The 21,300-nt window shown below is 40.3% G+C and overlaps 2 protein-coding genes across 3 annotated transcripts in view; one reads left to right on the forward strand and one right to left on the reverse strand.

The window, feature by feature from the left end:
• Positions 1-981: 981 nt before the first annotated feature.
• On the reverse strand, positions 982-14,606 carry LOC132771296 (dual specificity protein phosphatase 13A). The gene is given in 6 exon segments (XM_067466958.1): positions 982-1,296; positions 1,489-1,706; positions 3,134-3,318; positions 3,320-4,324; positions 4,424-4,562; positions 14,163-14,606. Coding segments are annotated over 4 exon segments (699 nt in total). The 5' UTR covers positions 3,386-4,324; positions 4,424-4,562; positions 14,163-14,606; the 3' UTR covers positions 982-1,066.
• A 173-nt stretch (positions 14,607-14,779) lies between these two features.
• The window catches only part of SAMD8 (sterile alpha motif domain containing 8), a 33,314-nt gene continuing 26,793 nt past the window's right edge, over positions 14,780-21,300 (forward strand). Inside the window, exon 1 of one of the 2 annotated variants that reach the window (XM_060769120.2) lies at positions 14,780-14,861. Coding sequence is in view for 1 of the 2 variants with exons in the window: in XM_060769119.2 (XP_060625102.2) it covers positions 16,620-16,673 (54 nt within the window). In the remaining variant the exon portion in view is untranslated. Of the gene's footprint in view, positions 14,862-16,503; positions 16,674-21,300 lie in introns of those variants that run through there. The other variant, XM_060769119.2, reaches the window with a different exon arrangement.

Here is a 21,300-nt window from a genome sequence, read left to right on the forward strand (position 1 = left end):
GTTGCCAGAGTGTTGCCATTGAGACATTCTCTCAGAGCTGGAGAAGGGAGAAAGTAGGTGAGCAGTGGTCCCAATGACGCCCAGGCAATGCCGTGTATATGTGATAATTCAGTAAACCATATAATAAAGATCCCTTATTTTCAGCAATTTAGTTTATGCAGAACTCGATGATGAATCCTTGAATCACGATGGATTGGAATTCCACCTATTCTGGGATTTTTTTTAAAAAAGGACTGTGTCTAGTTCTTAAGGACAACAATTTTAAAGAGTGCACTGAGATTCAAGAGATATAGGCTCTACATCAGTGGTTCTTAACCTGTGGGCCACGGACCACCAGTGGGCTGTGAGGATAAAAATCTGGTCTGCAAGCCTCCTTCCTCTTTATTTACTTATTTTATTTTATTTTATTTCCATTCGTTTTGCATCGCTTGTCACTCCTTCCCGGTCGCAGACTAGCCCCGCCCCCTTGAATAGACCACATCAGCTCTAGATTATTAAATATGGTTTTCTGTGAGTGAGCTGATGGCGAGTACTGGATGGCATATGTTCTGTATCAGAAACTAGAGCTGATGTGGTTTATCCAATGCAATTTTCTGAATCAGCACCCAAATAACCAAAACGAATTTAAAGACCAAAAACTGGTTTGTAACCCTTTTGGTACTAATGTTGGAGAGTGGTCCCTAGTCAAAGTGGTCCCTGCTCAAAAAAAAAAAGGTTGGGAACCACTGCTCTGCACCAATGTCTGGGACATACAATGACTTTCCTTGATCATGTGTTTGCTGTTCACCTCCAAACTCTCATAGATGAAACCAATACCCATGGTCCATTTCAATCCCATGAATTTACCAGACTTACAGAGCACATATAAATACTGTTTTTTAAAAAATAAAAACAAAACATACACAAATGCTTGAAAAAATGGTAACTCTTATTAGCTTTTACATAAATGTTATTGATAAACATAATTCCCGAAAACATGGCTACCAGCATGAATTGGCTGTTGTTTTATTAGCTAGAAAATCAATATGAAGAACAGCGAATAGTGAAAACATTCAATAGTTAATTGTTACTCTTCCTGACAATCAAGGATAGTTTCCCCTTTGCTCTGTTTTTCTCTTAACTGAATGTCTAGATTTCTCAATTGTTTCAAAAATCCATGGTTGGGGAAAATCCACCTATGTTTTTTCACAGTTTGAATTGCTTCAGCCAAAGACAAATGATGGTATATCATCAGATACGCCAGCACCAAAGAAGATGACCTGCTTATCCCAATGGCACAGTGCACAAAGATTTTAGCTGCAAATGAAAGGAAAAGATCAGGAACATTTTGTATAAATTTACACAGGACATTTCAAACTACAGAAGTTAAAAAAATCATTGTGAGAAATTATATATTTGTACTAATTCTAAATAACATTTATCCTCAATAATATCCAAGCTGGATCCCCTACACTATGACATCACTGGTGAGTCGAAGTAATTTCCTACCTCCTGGTGTAGCCAAAGCCTTGTGTATAAATTCTGCAGCTGGATAAAAGTATGGACTTATATCAAAATCAGGCAGGTCATGAGCGGGAACACCGTGGTATTCAATAGTAGTGCCGTAAAAGTCATGGGGCTCTTGGCAATATAGTGTTCCATGGGCAGCATTCAGGACATGGCTAATGCCCATTTTCCATAAACCAAATCTGCTGTGGCCTGTAATGCTGTAGAAAAGATAAATAGCAAGATAAGACAGTTGCTCAGGTAGGAAAATTATTCTCTTTGGCCATTGGTTTTTCTTTTCTTTTCTTTTTTAATTGAGCTCTTTACATTTGACAACACATTTCATATTAGGGAAAGGCAAATGTTATTTTATGAATGAAAACATGAAATCCCTTTAGAAACATTTTTAAAACCTTTTTTTTATTATTATGTCTGGAAATATTGAAAAGGAGGTCAGTGATAGTGAGGATGAAATGGTCTTGCTAGGTTGTGAGCCAACTGAAAGCCTGATGATGGTTGACCGACAGTGGAGTTTAGACAGAATATTAAAATATTAGAAATTATTTACAGATTAGAATCACAATCTACAGGATGTTGGAGAGTTTCCAAGAATTGCTCCAAAGATAGTCAGATTCTCCCCTTGAATAATGTAGTAGGCCTTCTGAGTATACTCAAGATCATGACTTATAGGAGCAAAGTAATGGTGTGAAATTATGATTACACAGCATGAGATTTTGGTTTTTCTTAAATGGAATTTCCTAAGTGAGTGTGGAAATTAGAGTTTTTGGTAGATTGATAGAGCCTAGGGGGTGGAGCTGTCTACCAGTCGCATATATGGTCCCGGTAACACACAACTTAGATGAAGTTGAAAGGAATAAAAAATAGCAGTTTTAAATGTCTGCATATCTTCTTCTTATATATAGCAAAATAAGTGTTTAAAGTTGGATTTGACAGGTTTAGAGGGTTGTGAGACTAGGGTTCACAGCACCTCTGGCCTAATTTAGCTTTGTGGAACACTTGTACTATTTTAGCTGTCGATGAACTGCATCTATTCAGGTATCTTGTATGAGATGCCTGTTTCCATCACAGTGGTTAATCTGGGTCTCAGCTGTACTATTTCCAAACGTATGATTTTATATGACTGAATGTTTCTCCATACAAACACACACATACACAGCCCATGTATAACACTGGGTGTCATTGAGAAGGTTGGTTAAACCAACACCCTTCTCCCTGGAGCTGTTTATATACAGAGGTAATTGTTTTCAGTGGAGAGGTTTCATTCATGTTAGCTTACCTGTGCAGATCAAAGTGGTTACAATATGAAAATAATTTAATTGCGCTTTGTTTTCATTATAGCTCCCAAAGGCCTGCTTCCCAACAGCAGGCAACTAACTTGACAGGAACGTGCAGAGTCATGACAGAAGGCTAAGCTTCTAGATGATTGAAACACTGCATCTATAAAATAATCAGGTGCATAAATATCTGATTATGAATATACTGTTTTAAATGGCAGCATATTCAACAGGTATAACCAATCTAGCAATCAGTCAAGTCACAGAATTAAGGACTCTTTGTAAATAGTATTTAATTGGGGAAGCAATTGTCAAGATATGGTTGTTAAGCTGTCTCACCAACATTTACTTACTGATCTCCTAAGAAAAGATTAGGCCAGACTTCATCAACATGGTTACAGGAGGGACTCCCAGTATTCAGAAGCTCTTCTAAGTCTTCAAGTGTGGGGATCTCGGGTATAGATGTACCAGAGCATTCAAGGTCTTTGGCGAGTGATATATTCTCTTCCGCCATCATCATCAAAACAGTAACCCTCACTCACCCCTGAAACCTGAGAATGTGAGCCACTTTGGCTTGTTTCTGCATCAGCCTTTCCAGTTGTCATTTTGAATCCAACAGTGATGACAGGTGCTGGGCATTTGCAAAGCTAGTGATCTGGTTCAATCCAAGATTGCAAAGGGGTGTAATCAGTACCACTTCACAGGAGAAACAATCAGTAAAGAACCAAGTCTAACAAATAGGAAGCTATTACCAAAAGAAATGTTTTGGTGATATAACACCCATTATTCTGGCCATTGAGATTTCTGTTATGGACTATCCTTCTGCCTCTGTTTCCTGACGGGATATGGCTCTAAAGTTGAGGGTGAATCTAGAGTTGGAAAGCCTGTAGGGCGCAGGTACTGGAATGACAGGTTTGCCACAAAACTTTCCATAGTGGCATGGACTTTGGGGAGACCCTCAAACCAGTGAAGAAAGATTATGCTCAACCTTGTTTTTGATGAAAGAGATGCTCCTTATCTCACCAAGAATGCAGACCAACCACCTTCTTTCATGAGTCAAGAGGAACGGTTTATTGATTGGTGGTCACATTTTTAAGGTTTTGTTTGATAAGCTAATGTCAATTACAGCACTTCTGTGGATCAAAATTAGTTTAGTTATAACATTAAAACATACAGTGTCATCAAAGGAGAAAAACAAAAGACAATGGTGCAGTTGTGCAATCATTAGTTGCAATGCAGGATGATTCTAATTTGTCCTTGAGTAGTTACTTTGTATGTATAAAGGCAGATGAGAACTGAGCTAGGCTATTGACATGTTAACACAGATCTCACAGCACATTCCTCTTCTCCTTCGTGGTGTTTGGTGAAATAAGCACATGTGATAGTTGATGCACCTGTGCAGCAATCACTGGAAACCTTTGAAAAGCTGAGAAGGCTTGTGGCTGCTGCCCTGCCCCTCTTCCCCATGAGGCATATAAGTTGAAGGAGGGGAAGTAGCTCTAGTTCCCTGCCGCCGTGCAGCAGCCCGAGGCTAGAGGCATGATCTGCGGGGAGGATGGGCGGGGATGGTTACAGGTAAGCAACCTTCTCCTTTGTGGTGTCTGGTGAAATAAGCACATGTAATAGACTAGCAAGCCACAAACCTTGGATGGTGGGCACCATGCCACTGCCGAGAAGAGAACCGCTCTGCCAAACGCGGCGTGCCTTCAATCCCTCTCGTTTTTTGAGGGGAGGGGTTGGGTTTTTTGTTGTTTTTTTTGCTACAGGCCTGGTGGCATGAGACTACGGGTAAAGAAAGACATCTAATAAATATTGTCATTTTTATCACTGTGAAATTACTGAACTTTGCTGTTAAAGATCAAAAGAAGGGAGTCTGGGCACATCTCATCTACATGCAATACACTGGCCCTGATTTGGAGGAGATTACATTATCAAAGCAATTCTATATATTTTGTACTTAACATTGTTTTATTTGGGTTAATAGCTTTTTAGAAATTGAGACATTTTGCAATGTAACTTGATACAACTTGTTGATTATTGTTTTGTTTCTGTTTTTTATCTTTCAAGTGCCCTTGAACAAGGCCATAAAATGCTTCCAGGCTGAAACACATAAATCTATTTTTCAGAATAAAAATTTATTTATTTATTTAAAACTTTTATATCCCGATCTTCTCAACCTCCGTAGAGGGACTCAGAAGATGAAAAATCATCTTTTTCATCATGATGAAACTTTGTCTCTTCTCTGATATAAATTAAATATATACAGGAATCGATTCTGTTCCTCCACTGTTCTGACCAGTGTAATCTACACTCTTGCCCAGAGTGTAGGTTACACATCAGGAGGATCAGATGCCGTGGCACTTTCATTTCTTTTTGAGCAAATATTATTTTCTCTTCATCTACAAAGCCAGCCTTTGCTGATCTATAAAGCACAAATTGTTTTATAATCTATAAAATGCAGAATGGTTTTCTTTGAAATTATTTGCAGCACCAGTTCAACGTGAGATGATACTTAGTGCCTCTTTCCTTTCAGAAAGTAAGATTGGCATTCTTCACTCTCTTATTGCATTAAAAGACAATCTAAATTGAAACCACGGCAATACCTTTTAATAAATAATCTGATTTGATAGTTTCATATTGACTTCATTGTTGGCATCTCCCTCATGTGTCAGCCTATTGCAACAAGGGAATTTTGAGTTCCAAGAGGAATGATGGCAATGAGAAAGGGCTAAACTTGAGAAACATTGAGTTGGGAAACATTGAGTCATTGTGATAGTTGATAGGCCCAGAAACAGATATATTTCAGAAAATGATATATCTAGACAAAGCTGTTTAAAATGTAGGCCTGCAATTCAAGACAAACCTGCCAGCCACAGACAATATGTTTTTGTTTCGAAATGTAAAGACTTTTTATAGTGACAGTGAGACATAACAATAGGTAGATTGTGATGTCACTGGTTATGTCCTAAGTGGCATTTTCATTTGAAGCCAGCTTAACAGGAAATATATCTATAGGATGGATTGCTTTTCCCAATCCTGGTCCATTTTGTGTTGCTCATTACTGAAAGACTCCAGTCACCAAGGTAAAATGCAAGAGCTTTTTTTCAGATTTGAGGGCAGGGTGAGGGAAAATACTTTTCAGAAAAGAAAAAAAGTGGCAAGGTCTTGGTTCATTCTTGAAAATATTCAAGGTTATTGGAGAAGACTGAAGTGTGCTCTAAGGGTGTGTGTTGCTATTGTGTTTGAGAATATAGATGATGTTATATTTTCTGTTCGCATCCTTTTTGTTCTTGGGTTGTTTAAGTTGTTTCCATTGCTGAGCATGGATTTGAAAGTAGTACAATGCTCAAATCACATCATGCTAGCTGTCAAATCATTACCACAGATATATAGCATAACATAGTACAAAGGCAATCCTCCTGTTGCTTGGATATATACATACTGGCCTGTGCAGTTGCTTGGTATGTAAATGAATTTAACTTCAGATACAACATCTGAAGTAAAACAGACCCCTATCTTCTGCTACTTTTGCTGATTATATCACATATGTTTAATTAAGGATATTCCAAATTTTTTGGATAATCTCACGTTACGTGCATCAATTATGATCTTGAAAGATGGTGATAATGTGAAATGTAGGTTTTCTTTCCTCTTATCAAAAATTCTAGAATCATGCAGTTGGAAGAGATCGTAAGGCCCATCCAATCCAATCCCTTGCTATGCATGCCACACAATCAAAGCACTCCTGATAGATGACCATCCAGCCTATTTAAAACTCTCCAAAAAAGACGCTACCACACAGACTCCAATATCCTTCTTGAACTATCGTGACCAGAATTGGACACAATATTCCTGGTGAGGTTTGACCATAGCAGAACCGTGTGGGACAATGATTTCCTTGATCTAGACTTCCCTCTTACTGATGCAGAATCACATTGGCTTTTTCAGCTGCCACATCACACTGTTAACTCATGTTCAGCTTGTGGTCTACTAAAACTCCTAGATCCCTTTCACATGAACTGTTATCAAGCCAGATATGACCCATCCCATATCTGTGCGTTTCATTGTGATTGTCTAAGTGTAGTGCCTTACATTTCCCCCTGCTGAAATTCATTTTGCTACTTTTGGTCCAGCTCCTTAATCTATTATTTTAGATTCTGATTCTGTTTTCCGATGTATTAGCTGTTCCAATTTCATGTCATCTGCAAATTTGATAAGCATGCCCTCTAATCTGTTATCTAAGTCACTGATAAAGCTGTGAATAGCACTGGGCCCAGAAAAGGACCCTATGCTACCCACTGGTCACTTCTTTCCAGGATGAACAGGAGCCATTGGTTAGAAGTCTCTGGGTTTGGCCAATCAACCAATTCCCAATCCACCTAACAGGAGCATTTTTTAGCTCATATTTTACTAGCTGAAGGCTGAGAGGAGATATGATAGCCATGTGTAAATATGTGAAGGAAGCCACAGGGAGGAGGGAGCAAGCTTGTTTTCTGCTTCCTTGGAGACTAGGACGCGGAACAATGGCTTCAAACTACAAGAGAGGAGATTCCATCTGAACATTAGGAAGAACTTCCTGTGAGAGCCGTTCAGCAGTGGAACTCTCTGCCCCAGAGTGTGGTGGAGGCTCCTTCGTTGGAAGCTTTTAAGCAGAGGCTGGATGGCCATTTGTCAGGGGTGATTTTAATGCAATATTCCTGCTTCTTGGCAGGGGGTTGGACTGGATGGCCCATGAGGTCTCTTCCAACTCTTTGATTCTATGATTCTATTATTTGCGAGAATATTATGGGGGGGAATTGTCAAAGGCCTTGCTGAAATTGGCATATGCCACGTCCATAACATTCCCTTTGTCTATCAAGCTTGTAACACTATCAAAAGAAGAGGTAAGGTTAATCTGGAATGATTTGTTTTTGAGAAACCCATGTTGACTTTTTGTGAGTACGGTATTCATTTCTCAGTGCTTACTGATTGTCTGTTTAATGATCTGCTCTAGAATATCTTCTGATATTAATGTCAGGCTGATTGGGTAGTAATTGAGTCCTATTTTCCCACTTTTTGAAGTTGGGGACAGTATCTGATCTTCTGGAACTTCTGTTTTCCAGGAATTCTCAAAGATGATTGCCAGCAGTTCTGAAGTAGTTTCTATGAATTTTTAATAACCTTGGATGTAATTCATATGGCCCTGGAGGCTTGAATTAATTTAGATTAGTCAGATATTCCTCTATTACCTCTTTACTTCCATGCTGCATTTCCTCTACTCCATTCTCCCCAAGTTGAGCACTGTTAGCCTTTTGGGAGAAGACTGAGATGAAAAAGGTGTTGGTAGTTCTGCTTTGTCTCTGACTTCTGTTAATTTTGCCACCATCTCTACACAGCAGGGACCTGAATCATATTGGCGAATGACAGTTGATCTAGTCAGTTAGAATGGTTAGGAAGAAAAAAAGAAATGAAGTGTCAATCAGGTCTAGGAATTTAATAAACCAGAGGTGGATAGTGTGAAAAATGTGAGCTGTGTTCTACGTCTATTAAATTAATGTTTTTTTCATGTTTAATGTAGAATTGTTTAATATTAAAACACATTTGCCCTCCAGCAACACTATATTTGGCGGTCTCTTAGTATCTGCTGAGGTTTTGTTCCAAGATACTTGGAGGATACTCAAGTTCCATTATATACAGTAACACAAAACAGTGTTTGGGAATAAAATAAAATAAACCATGGATGGTGGAATATTACTTAGGCAACCCCTCATTTTCTGAGTGTGATGGCTTTCCAAGTTCTTGGTAGACGTGTGAGTTTTTTTAATGTGTGGAGGTCGGTGCACAGCCAATCAACACAGTTTTCACAGAGTGAGGGTCTCAACCAGTGGCATGGTTAACACAATGACAGTGGCTTCTCAATCTGTTGCAGCCTTCTTTCACTTCACAGCCATTGTAACATGTGCCATGCTATCTTCTGCCTGATCTACCATTGAGGTCTTTGGATGGTGCTCAGTCTGGAACCTCCCCCCCCCCCCCCCCCAAACCAGGAGTGCATGACTCCAGTGGTTACGCCTGAAGGTTCACTGGAACACACAAGCCCCCTCATCACAACAAGGTGACAATCCATTGAGGAAAAATATATGGATACGAAGGGTTGAATGTATTCAAAAGCTTGGATTCAGACAAGGATTATGTAGTCACAGCACTGAATAAAGAGGGAATGATCTCCAAGGGGGATATAGGTTGCACAATATATCACATAAGTACATTAAGAATAGCTAGGAGGCTCTCGCGGTTAGTGGCCGCAGCAGAAGGGCAGGAAGAGGCCTTTACATTAATGTGAGACAAAGGTAATCTCTCGTTCATAGTGGTAATTATGAGATTTGTGGAAGCCATTATGTTTGGTGGCAGCAGAGGTTTAAGCTAAGCCTCACATCTTGTGAGAAAGTAATGGCAGAAAGAAAAAGTTCAAATTATAAGTATGAGAATTTAGACTACAGATGAAGAAGTGTATGAGCCCCTAAATATTGAGATAGCAAGGTAGAATGAAGAATGTGTCTAAAATAAGAGATTAGCAGGATTCCAATGTTTTCCTTGTGTGTCTTTGGGGTGGCAAGTCCATTTTAACCTTTTAATTTTATCATTTTGATTATTGTTTTTAATGTAGAGGATAGAGAAGTTAGCTTTAATAGGTGCATATAGTTATACAAGTCATATATGGTAAAATTACCATCTTTAGAAATTATATAATAATAATAATAATAATAATAATAATAATAATACTTTATTTGTACCCCGCTACCATCTCCCCAAGGGACTCGGTGCGGCTTACATGAGGACGAGCCCAAACACAACAATACAAGCAATAATCACAACAATACAAGCAATTAAAATAAAACATAGACGATAACCATATAACATTATTAATAAGACAACATACGATTAAAACTGTGGGAAGGCCAAATGTAAAAATTAAAATTGGAAATAGTGCTGAGGCATGGACGAAAAGGTGATAGTGGCATTTGTGGAAGACATACGAGCAGACCTAAAAATATAAAGTGCTTTGGAGGGACAAAGTTACAGTATATGGCTGAAAACAATATATAGTACAGTTATGGGCGGAGGATTCAAGGCGGCACTAGACAGAAAAGGATAGACCATTTTACAAGGGGAATTGAAGGAAGAAAATCATTTCCCTCGTTTTTGCTGGTTATTTCTCCTCCCCTCATCCTATATCATAAAGGAGGGTTGTTTCCATAATGGGGACATGGGCAAAGGGAATAACAAGACCACAGGGAGAAATGATTTACTCCTTCAACCCAACCTCCACCCCCATAAAATGGACTATCCTTCTCTTTCTAGTGCCCCCTTGTGGCCTCCGCCTGGATAATGGAACAGTATCCAATAGATATATATTATGTGTATGTGTGCAAAATGTGTTTGTGTGTGTGTCCCACAAAGGCTATTGCTAGGTGAAGTGGTGCTCTGTGATGTTACTGGATTGGCTATTGGTGGGCAAAGTAACTCTCTGGCCCCTTCCACACAACTGTATAAAATCTACATTGAAGTGGATTATATGGCAGTGTAGATGCAGATAATCCAGTTCAAAGTAGATATTGTGAATTATCTGCCTTGATATTCTGGGTTATATGGCTGTGTGGAAGGGCCCTTTATCGTGTCAAAGAGACAAAGGGAGGAAAACAGGCAGGGAAGAGTCACACAGAGAGCCATGTCGCCATGGACGCCTTGTGAGGTGAGCCTCCTCAGAGCTGGAGAAGGGAGAAAGTAGGCCAGCAGCTGTCCAAATGAAACCTGGGCAACCCAGAGTATGCAGGCCAATATGTATTTTTTTTTTAAAAAAGAAAAGAAACAACTTGCCACCCTACTCAGAGTAAATCATACTGCACTCTAGAGAACCAACATGGTTTTTGTCCAGGTTACCTCAAGGATCACTTGCTCCCACACAATCTGCCCCAGACACTTTGATCTTCTGGGGGGAGTCTGCTCAACTGGCAACCACCATCCAGAGGACTTTTTCATCCATCGCCCCAGGGCTGTTCCAGGGCTGTGGAACAACCTGCCGGTAGAGCTCTGATGGCTAAATCAGCTGTTGGAATTTAATACACAAGTGAAGACCTGTCTCTCCAGGAGGCCTACCCAGTCTTTAAATATAAACATGAATTTTAATGCACGTATTTGGTTTTAATCTCTATTTTGTCTGTTTTAATATGTATTCATAGAGATATGTTTTGGTATATAACTTTTATGGAGGTATGTTTCAGTGTGTATATATGTAGTGTTTTGTTGTTTATTTATTTTAATTGTTTTGTAACCTGCTTCGAGCCACATGAAGAGGTGGGTAAGAAATAAAATTATTTGATAAAAAACAAGATTAGTACACAGCAAACAAGATCAGTATGCTGGCTTTTATATTGGATCACATGTTATTGAGATTGGCTTTGATTTATTCTAATAATGTGTTTATATTTTACTGTTTTAACTGTGTAATTAGATTGCCATATGTTTATTGTGCATATAATGTGTTTTTATTTGTCTTCGTTGTTATTGGCCTTGGTCCAGCATGTAAGTCGCCCAGAGTCCCTTCGGGTAGATGGTGGTGGGATACAGAAATAAAGTTGTTGTTATTTGAAACACAATATCAGTACACAGCAAACAAGGTCATTCTGCTGGCTGTTGTGTTGGAGTACACATTGGACACTTCCCAAGTGTCTAGGACTGTGTGATGTATCGGTGAATAATGTGTGCAGATCCCAGTAGGGTGGCCTTTTGCAGCTGACTGATGGTAATTTTATCAGCACCAATTGTGTTTAAGTGCAGGCCAAGATCTTTAGGCACTGTACCAAGTGTGCCGAACACCCCTGGGGCCACCTTGACTGGCTTGTGTCGGAGTGTTTGCAGTTCGATCTTTAAATCCTTGTATCGTGTCAGCTTTTCCAGTTGTTTCTCTTCAATCCTGCTGTCACCTGGGATTGCAACATCGACAAATTATTATTATTATATGATACACAAGAAGATTATTACACAGCAAGCAAGATCACAATGCTGGCTGTTTTATTGGATCACACTTCGGACACTTCCCAAGTGTCTATGACTATGTGATGTGTTTTCAAATGATGCGCACAGATCCAAGTAAAGTGGCCTTTTGCAGTTGACAGATCATGATATTGTCCATGTTTATTGTTTCCAAATGCTGGCTGAGATCTTTTGGCACGGCACCCAGTGTGCCAATGACCACTGGGACCACCTGTACTGGTTTATGCCAGAGCCTTTGCAGTTCGATTTTGAGGTCTTGATTGCGACTGAGTTTTTCCTGTTGTTTTTCCTCAATGCGACTGTCACCCGGTATGGCGACACCAATAATCCAGACTTTTTTCTTTTCCACAATCGTGATGTCTGGCGTGTTGTGTTCCAAAACTTTGTCAGTCTGGATTCGAAAGTCCCACAGTATTTTTGCATGTTCATTTTCCACAACCTTTGTGGGTTAATGATCCCACCAATTATTTGCTGCTGGCAGGTGGTACTTGTGACATAAGTTCCAGTGAATCATTTGGGCCAGAGTTGTGTCTTTGTTTGTAGTCCATCTGTGCGATTTTCTTGCAGCAGCTGAGCAGATGATCCATGGTTTCATCAGCTTCCTTGCACAGTCTGCATTTTGGGTCATCCACTGATTTTTCGATCCTGGCCTTAATTGCATTGGTTCTGATGGCTTGCTCCTGGACTGCAAGAATCAGGCCTTCTGTCTCCTTCTTCAGGGTTCCATTCATGAGCCATAACCAGGTCTTTTCCTTGACAACTTTTCCTTCAATCTTCTTAAGGAACTGCCCATGTAAGGCTTTGTTGTGCCAGCTGTCAGCTCTGGTTTGCAGTGCTGTTTTCTTGTACTGACTCGTTGTCTGCTGTGCTTTGAGAAGTTTCCGATTATTGACTTCAATTAAAGCAGGTTCTTGGCTTTCTTTGACATATTCTGCCAGGGAATGTTTTTCTTCTTCAACTGCTTATTATTATTATTATTATTATTATTATTATTATACACCTAGAGTTATTATTATTAGATGTATTATTATTATTATTATTGTACACCTAGAGTTGAATAGAGGCACTTTTAGGAAGTTGGCAACTCACAGTGCATAAGAACAGAGTTCGGAACAAGGAATGGGGAGGTTGAACAAACTCTAGGTATTCTGTGGAATCATATAAATTTGCTTTTGAACATCGATGATCCATACTCTATTTTTTTAATTGAATTTTTATCATAATTTTACATTGCATACAACATAACATACAAAACAATCACAAGGGGAAGGGGGGGAGGGAAAGTGGTAGGAGTGAGAGGAAGGCAAGACTGCAAACAAGGGGGAGGGGTAATTAGGGGTGGGGGGTTGTGGGGGGGGGTAGTATAGTAGGGAATAAAGAGAGGTGAGAGGGGTAGGGGATAGGGGTAGGGGGATTTAAAATACGGACTTCCCAAGCCCCATGGGGTCGTTGATGTTTGCGTTTCTTCTTTTTCTTCAGCTTTTTTGATGCCTCTTCTCAACCATTCATTCCTTAAACACTGGACAGGTCTATCATCAGTGGAATTTTCCTTTCTTTGCAGTAGTCCTTGAGTCCTGACCAGTTTGTTTTTGTTGTTGTTGTTGTTTAGTCTTTGGGACAGAGAATCCATTTGAACTATCTCTAGCACTTTAATAATCCAGGCGTTTGCTTCAGGAATCTCTTTTAACTTCCAGGATTTTGCCAGCAAAATTCTAGCCGCTGAGCTTAACAAGAATAGTAGTCTCTCTTGGTTTTTATTGAATTTTTTATTGAATTTTGAATTTAGTAAACCCAATAAGTAAATCTCTAGGGACCTGGGGAATTTTTAGTATTTTTTGTGTAATAGTATGAATTTCATTCCAATATTTTTAAACTTTTTTATATCCCCTACTTTTATTTTGGAAATAATCTGCCTTTGTTTTTTTGTTTTTTTTTTAAAAAAAATTATTTGCCAACCACTTACCCGTTTTGTTAGCATTTTGAAAGAAATTTGCCTTTGCGTATTTCATTTGCTTTTCAAGTTTGTCTGTTTGTAGCAACTCCAATTGTTTTTTTTTTGTTTTTTTTTGGGCTTCTATTCGTAGTTTAACTACCCTCTTTTTTGGGTTTCTTTTTAGGAGTTTTTTCTCTCCATCTAAAGCATCTATTATTCTTTTGGTTTCCCCTGTCTTTGATCCATACTCTATTTTTTAACACAATCGTGAGGTCAGTTATTGTTGTTATGCACTTTATGCACTTTTCGACTATAGACTTCCATCAATGTTGGTTCTTGACTATTATTGTTGTTTGTGACAACACCCATTCATTTAGCTCAAAAGGCTTGTGTAAACACTGGGGGCTGGACTATACCTTTTGGTAGGGGATGGCTAGGCGAAGCGGCCCTCTGAGATGCCACTGGATTGGCTGTTGCTAGGTGAAGGAGCTCGGTGACGTCACTGAGGTGAAGGCAGGCAGGAAGGAAAGAGCCACGTTGCCATGGGAAGCAGCCTGGCTGCTGAGGAGCTGCTCGTGCTTTTAGGCCTCTCGGTATCCTTCAGCGAGGGCCATGAGGGGGCGCAGGGCCCTTTGCCTTACAAAGATAGGCGTGGCCAAGCCCTGGCCTGGCAGAAAGGCGCCTCTCTCTCCCTCTCTTTCTGGACAGGCAGAAAAGGGTTGTCAGGGGGGTAGCAATAGTGACGTCTCCTTCCCCATTGAACCTCATTGGCCGGCTGCGTCTGTTCCCCCGCAGCACGCGCTCAACTGGGGAGGGGGCGGGGCCTGTGGCGCCCCTCGCGCGCCGTGGAGAGAGGCGGCTTCTCTCCTCTGACGGAAGCACTGGGCCGTTCAGGCCCCGCCCCTTCCGCTACGTGAGGGGACGAGAGCGCCAGGCGTCTGACTGACTGACTGACAGACAGGCTGCGCGACTTGCCGCCGCTGGCCGCTCCCCCGGCTCCTTCTCTGGCGGGGGATGGCGAAGGGGGCGCGCCGGCTCGGGGAGCGCAGACCTCCGCCTCAAGCGCCCCTCAGCAACACGTAGCACGGCGGGGAGGCTGCCCTGCCCCGCCAAAGGTGAGGAGGAGGAGGAGGAGGGGGCGAGGCGGGGAGGGGGCGCTTCTGGGCTAGCAAGAGCCGAGCCAATTCCCTCTCTCTCCCGGCTGCTTCTCGCGGGAGTGTCAAGACTCAAGAGGCGCCTCTTTCGCCTCAGTCCTCAGAAGTGATGGGAGCCTCCCTCGGAAGAGATGGTTTCTCTCTCTCTGTTGGGCATTTCGCTTTGGTGGCACACTTTCTGGGCGTTCATCCTTTTGCTGCTGCAGGGATTGAGTTTTACTAGCAAGCTAGAGGTTAACCCAGGCATGGGCAAACTTGGGCCCTCCAGGTGTTTTGGACTTCATCTCCCACAATCCCTAGCAGCCTCAGACCCGTTCTTTTCCCCCCATCAGCCGCTTAAACCAACCCTTTATGAGAGGTTTCTGCCAACCTAGCAGTTCGAAAACATGCAAATGTGAGTAGATCAATAGGTACCGCTCCGGCAGGAAGGTAACGGCGCTCCATGCAGTCATGCTGGCCACATGACCTTGGAGGTGTCTACGGACAACGCTGGCTCTTCGGCTTAGAAATGGAGATGAGCACCACACCCCAGAGTCAGACATGACTGGACTTAATGTCAGGGGACTACCTACCTTTACCTTATGAGAGGTAAATTGTAATAATAAAATGTGCGTGAGATGTATCTCAGGGAAACCTTTCATATTTTAATTATAGATCATGTATTGTTTCGCTCGCGTAAGACTTAGAAGTTTCTTGTTACATTTGCATGACACACCGATATGCTGATGGTGTGTTTTTAACAGTGTTGTGCCAGCCTCAAGGAGAAGGCGGGCCAGAAATAAGAATAATAAACACAGGCCCGTAGCCAGGATTTCGTTTCGGGGGGGGGGGGGGGGGCTGAGTCTGAGTGAAAGAGGGTCTACCCTAGCAAACCTTTTGTATCATTACCCCAATACCCCCATGCATATGGGATATATTGAGTATGGTGATCAGATCATGATATGAATAAACATAACAGTTTAAATAATGCACCAGTAAGGCCTTTTCGCGAACCACTATGAGAATTTGGGGGGGGGGGGCTGAAGCCCCTCAACCCCCCCCCCCCCCCCCGCTACATGCCTGGGTCCCCAGATGTTTTGGCCTTCAACTCCCAGAAATCCTAATAGCTGGTAAACTGACTGGGATTTCTGAGAGTTGTAGGCCAAAACGCCTGGGGACCCACAGGTTTTAGAACACTGTTTTAGAACATGGCCATACAGCCCGAAAACTCTACAACAACCCAGAGTAATAAACTCTTTTTCTTTTGCTTCTAACACTGTACACTGCTTTGAATCCCACCCATGGAAGAAAAGCAGGATATAAATAAATAAAATAATAATATTTTCCCTATCCAAGATTTTGGAAATAGAGTTAACTTTTAGAGACTGGAGAAAGTATTCTCATTATTGTATTTATTTTTAACCAACTTTATCTCACCACTTTATTTCCCCTGCATAAAAGCATCAGCATAGCCATTTAAAATATACAACTATACAAAAATTAAAACAGGATTAAATATAAATAGTATTTTTTAAAAATTCCTGGTTGAAAATCACTAAAACAAATTCAAAGTTTTTGAACTTGATCTTAAACATCTTCATCTTTAAAAACCTGTCTAAATGAAAAGGTTTTAGCCTGCCACTGGAAGGACAGCAGGGAGGGGGCTATTTTGTCTTCCCTGGGAAGAAGGAGGTTCCAGAGTTGAGCAGCCACCGAGAAGCCCCACCAACCGAGCTTGAGATGGAGGGGGGACTGACAAAAGGGCCTCTCCTGAAGATCTCTGGACCTGGACAGGTTTGTACAAGGGGATGCGGTCGGCCATAGCCTGGGCCGTCATGGGCTTGAAAGGTTATAACCAGCAGTTTGAATTGTGCCCAGAAACAGACTAGCAGCCAGTGGAGCTGCTGCAACAGGGGGGTTGTCCTCTCCCTTTAGCCAGCATCAGTGAGCAACATGACTGCAGCTCTTTGGACCAGCTGAAGTTTCCAAGCACTCTTCAGAGGCTGCCAAATGTATTATACAGAATAAATATAGTAATATTTTGTGATCTTGTTCCAGCTCTTTGTCTTTTACTTTATTATATATTGTTATATTATTGCTGTTGCTATGTACCAATAATAATAATAATAATAATAATAATACAATATATAATAAAGTAAAGGGCAAAATGATAGAAAATATCACAAAATACAAGTGCATACACATTGAAATTGGACAACTGTATCAAAAGAGAACAATAGTGGTACCAATCGTGGTTGGTGCTCTTGGAGGCATGCCAAGAAACTTTGAAAAGCACTTTAAAAAATCTTAATTTGGACAGAACATCAGTCCACATGCTGCAGAAGGCAACACTTCTCGGAACTGCACACATTCTATGAAAATACTCCAATATCCTAGGCTCTTGGGAAGATCCCAGTATTCAGACACTTGTTATTTATGTATTTATTTACCATATTCATTCTCCGCACTTTTCAACTCTGAAGGGGACTCAAAGCAGCTTTAAACATAGGCAACTATTCAGTGCCATAAAAATAACATGCTATTAAAATAAACATTTAAGTTAAAACCACATTAAAATACTTGGACCTAATATACAGTACATGTGTGCTGCGTTATGTACATGTAATAATAATATAATTATAATTATAATAACAACTTGAATTAATAATAACTTGAATTTCTTAAGCAAATTAAGAAAGATGTTTTGAAAACACCACCTTTGATTGCTCTTTATAGTCTGCTGTGATTGTTTTACTGTTGTTATTTTTGTTACTGCAGCCAACACACAGTTTGAAAAGCTCTGGTAAAAAGAGTAGGTCGCTTCTCTGTGTTTGCGGGAGTTCCTGACTGGCTCTTTAAACTGCTACATTGAGTAAGCAGACTCTCGTAGTGCATTTGGTGTAGGTGTTGTTCTTGGTTTGTGGAAAGCAAGTATTTTCACAACACATAACCCCCCTTCTATAAATTGCCAAGGTGGACATGTGTGTATGTGTGGCTCTTGCCAGTAGGCGTTTCAGTTTTCAAAGCTATTGTACCAACTCTGAATATTAGTTTTTTGGGAACAAACGTAGGAAACAAGATCATACCATTGTGCTCTGCTTATAGATCCTATGGGGCATATAGCTGGCTATTAAATGCTAGACCTTTGGAGAGATCAGCTGGTGTGGGATGTGCACAGGTGAAATTTTTACGAGGGAAGCACGCTGTTACAGTGCTTTCTATGTTAGATATGGACTCTATGGCCTTTCAGATTTTTATGAGTGATCACTCCCATTGCAATTGGCCCTGCCAGATAGGGCTGATAAATCCCCCAGTTATGGTCTAGAGCAGAACTTTCCAAATATTTCATGTTGCTGATCCACATTTTAGGCATGTACTGCTTCGTAATATAGTGAATCAGTTTTATTAGCAAACCAGAAATTAAACCAACCTCACATAAGAGACATGCATAAATTGTAATGATAAAATATATGGGGGACACAATATATCTCATGAAAACCCCTCATTTATATTTTAAAATGAAAATGTATGACTTGTAAAATAACAATATTCAGCTCAGAACTTTCTCGCTATGTTTGCGCAACACACCTACACACTAAGGTGTCGCGACACACAGTTTGGAAAGCTCTAGTCAAGATGAACTCACTGCAATTTACTTGTAATTTGAGCTGCTTTTTCAAAGCTCACTGCCATAGATGCCCAAATGCTTTACCTGTTGTATGCTGAACTTTGTAGCAGTCTCCACGTTACGGCTGTACTCTGTGCTGACAACTGAACTAGGGTGAGTTAGGGCCAAAAGGCATTTCTTACATACAGTAGTTAATTTCATAGTGCTTCTATAGCAGATACTAGAAGAACCGAAGTTTCAGAGTGTGGGGAGGATGTGTCCCTCTGTGTTAAATATCATCCCCTACTATCCCTACCATAACACACACACACCCAATCTGGGACAGCAGCGAAGCTGATACTATTTTTATAATGTGTTAGTGACTGTTGTCTTGTGAAGTGGTGACACAGTTTAAATTTTTAAATCTTGCTATGTGTTCAGAGAGAAGTTAGATTTGAGAAACAGAATTATTGCCATTCAGATCAATCTTAGATTTGGACATGAAACTTCTGGAAATTTTGAAATTTTGGATTTTTGTGTTTGACGTCACTTCTGGTGTGTGTGTGTGGGGGGGGGGGGGGAGTGAAATGTTTGCAGATACTTTAAAAACAGAAGCCAGGCTCTATCAGATGCTTAATGGAGCCCAGGCTTTTGTTTTTCAGAGATCTGTGGAAGCATCAAGGTAGATCAAAGAACCAGGTTACAGGTGAGAACAAAGAGGCATTCTTGACTTTTCAGTGCTAAATGTTTTTGCATTTATACCACCTCTTCTCAATGACATAAATCCACAAGATTCATTTCCTCTTGTAGAGCTTCATAACGGTCTTTGGCAGTAGTTTGATAAAGACAGCTGTAATAATATCTTCTGTTGAGCAATATTGCACCTTAATAAAATTAGACCTCATGGTATGTTACTACATTAAGAACATCAGCTTTATTACGTCTATGTATATTTCCTGGAATGAATGCACTTGTTAGACTCGTGTTTATGCTGGATTTAGCTCATTGACTTTAATGCAAGTGTTTCATAAATATATGCGTTTTAGATATTTAAATAGTCTTCTTTTACTAAATGCAGTATTAACAAATGTACTCTGAGGTGCAGTCCATGCCATCTCCAGCCTGGAAAAAGAAAAGGAAGGTTGACAGTTAAAGCCAATAGTATTATAATTACCAAAAGAAAGGTTGTATTATCTCAGTCATATTTGCATAGAGACTTCAGTATTATAATAAAAAAATAAAACATGCTCAAGAATATCTGTGCTTGAGGAAAAATCATTCCAGTATTTAAGGAGTAACAGTGAATATGACTAGTTGAACTTTGCAACAGTATATTATCATGTAGAGGTTGCAACCTATGTACACGATAAAGCCCTAATGAACTGGGTGGGACGTTCATCTAAGTAAATATGGATAGGGCTGGATGCTGAGGTCATAGTAACACAGAAAATTAGCTATCTGACCCTCATGTGGTCATTCTGTCCCTCTTAGTAAATATATACAGTGGGACCTCACTGTATTTGTCAATTAGGAAAAGTATTTGACAAACACAGCTTTTGATTTTGAACTGTGTTTTTGAATTTCATGAACTACAGTACGTTCATGAAGTTGTTTCTTGCACAAGTTGAGAGAAGATTATCAATTTCTTCATTTTTTAATATATCCTTTGTGATTGTATTTTGAAACAGTAATTTCACTTTGGAGGAATATGAGTAAAGTGTGAAGTAAGAGGAGCGTAAGGGGGAGAAATGAGAAAGGAAAGAAGTAAGAGGGAGAAGTTGTATGAGAGAAAGCCAAAGGAAAAGAAAGGAAAAGAAAAGAAAGAAAAAAGGGGAAAGGTGTATGAGGGAAACAAAGAATCACAAAGGGAGCCTGCCCGGAGAGTTGCCAGAGCACTGCCATGGAAATCTCCTTAGAGCTGGAGAAAGGAGAAATCAGACAGGCAGTGGTTCCAATTACATCTGAGCAATGCTAAGTGTTTATATAAAATTCACACATTTTCCCCAACTTCACTGCTTTTCTTATTTTTCCCCTGGGGGCGGAAAATTAGACAAGTTGAATATCTTTTGTCCAAAAACTTCACATCTCTATCATACACGTTTTGGACTGAGGTCTGAGCTAGTAGGAGCCAGGTTGCTGGATGGTTCATCCCTCTAAGGGGTATAACAGATGGCACACCATTTGTGCTTTTGGGATTGATTGATACTCAGGAAATGAACTTGGTAGTGGCAAATTTGTTTCAAAGTATTTTGATAGGTTCCTGGCTTGTATTTTTATATGCCAGGTTCAGCTCTTCCTTAGGCTGTATCCCCATTAATAAATGATAGCAGTATGACACCATATTAATTGCCGTGTTTCAGTACTATGGAATTCTGGATTTTCTATTTATCTGCTATATTTGTCCTTCTCTGTAACCCTTACCAGAACGAAATGGAAATCATAATATTCCATAGGATGGAGCGAAACAATTAATATGGTGTCAAACTGTTGTAATTTATCAGTGTGCATGCAGCCTGAGTGTGGATGTACTGTTACTTAGGCTAGTCACCTGTTCTTCTTCATAAGAGGAAGAGAGCCATTATCTGGCCTTCAGTTTGTTGGAAGAAACACAGAGAACAAATGTAATAAATTAAAGTGGAGCTAAAGTCCCACCCACAGCTTTGGTCTTACCTCATGCCAGTGTATGTGGTTACCAAAGGCGTTTTCAAAGGCCAGCACTCCTCCCATACAAACGTTTACCTGTTCCTGAATTAAATTGTTAGACCAGTTTCTGTTTGAAGATTCTTCTTGTTCATTGGTGCTTAGCATTGCAGA

Source organism: Anolis sagrei, chromosome 3 (genome assembly GCF_037176765.1).
Source record: "Anolis sagrei isolate rAnoSag1 chromosome 3, rAnoSag1.mat, whole genome shotgun sequence".
In the NCBI taxonomy this organism is placed as follows: Eukaryota; Metazoa; Chordata; class Lepidosauria; order Squamata; family Dactyloidae; genus Anolis; species Anolis sagrei.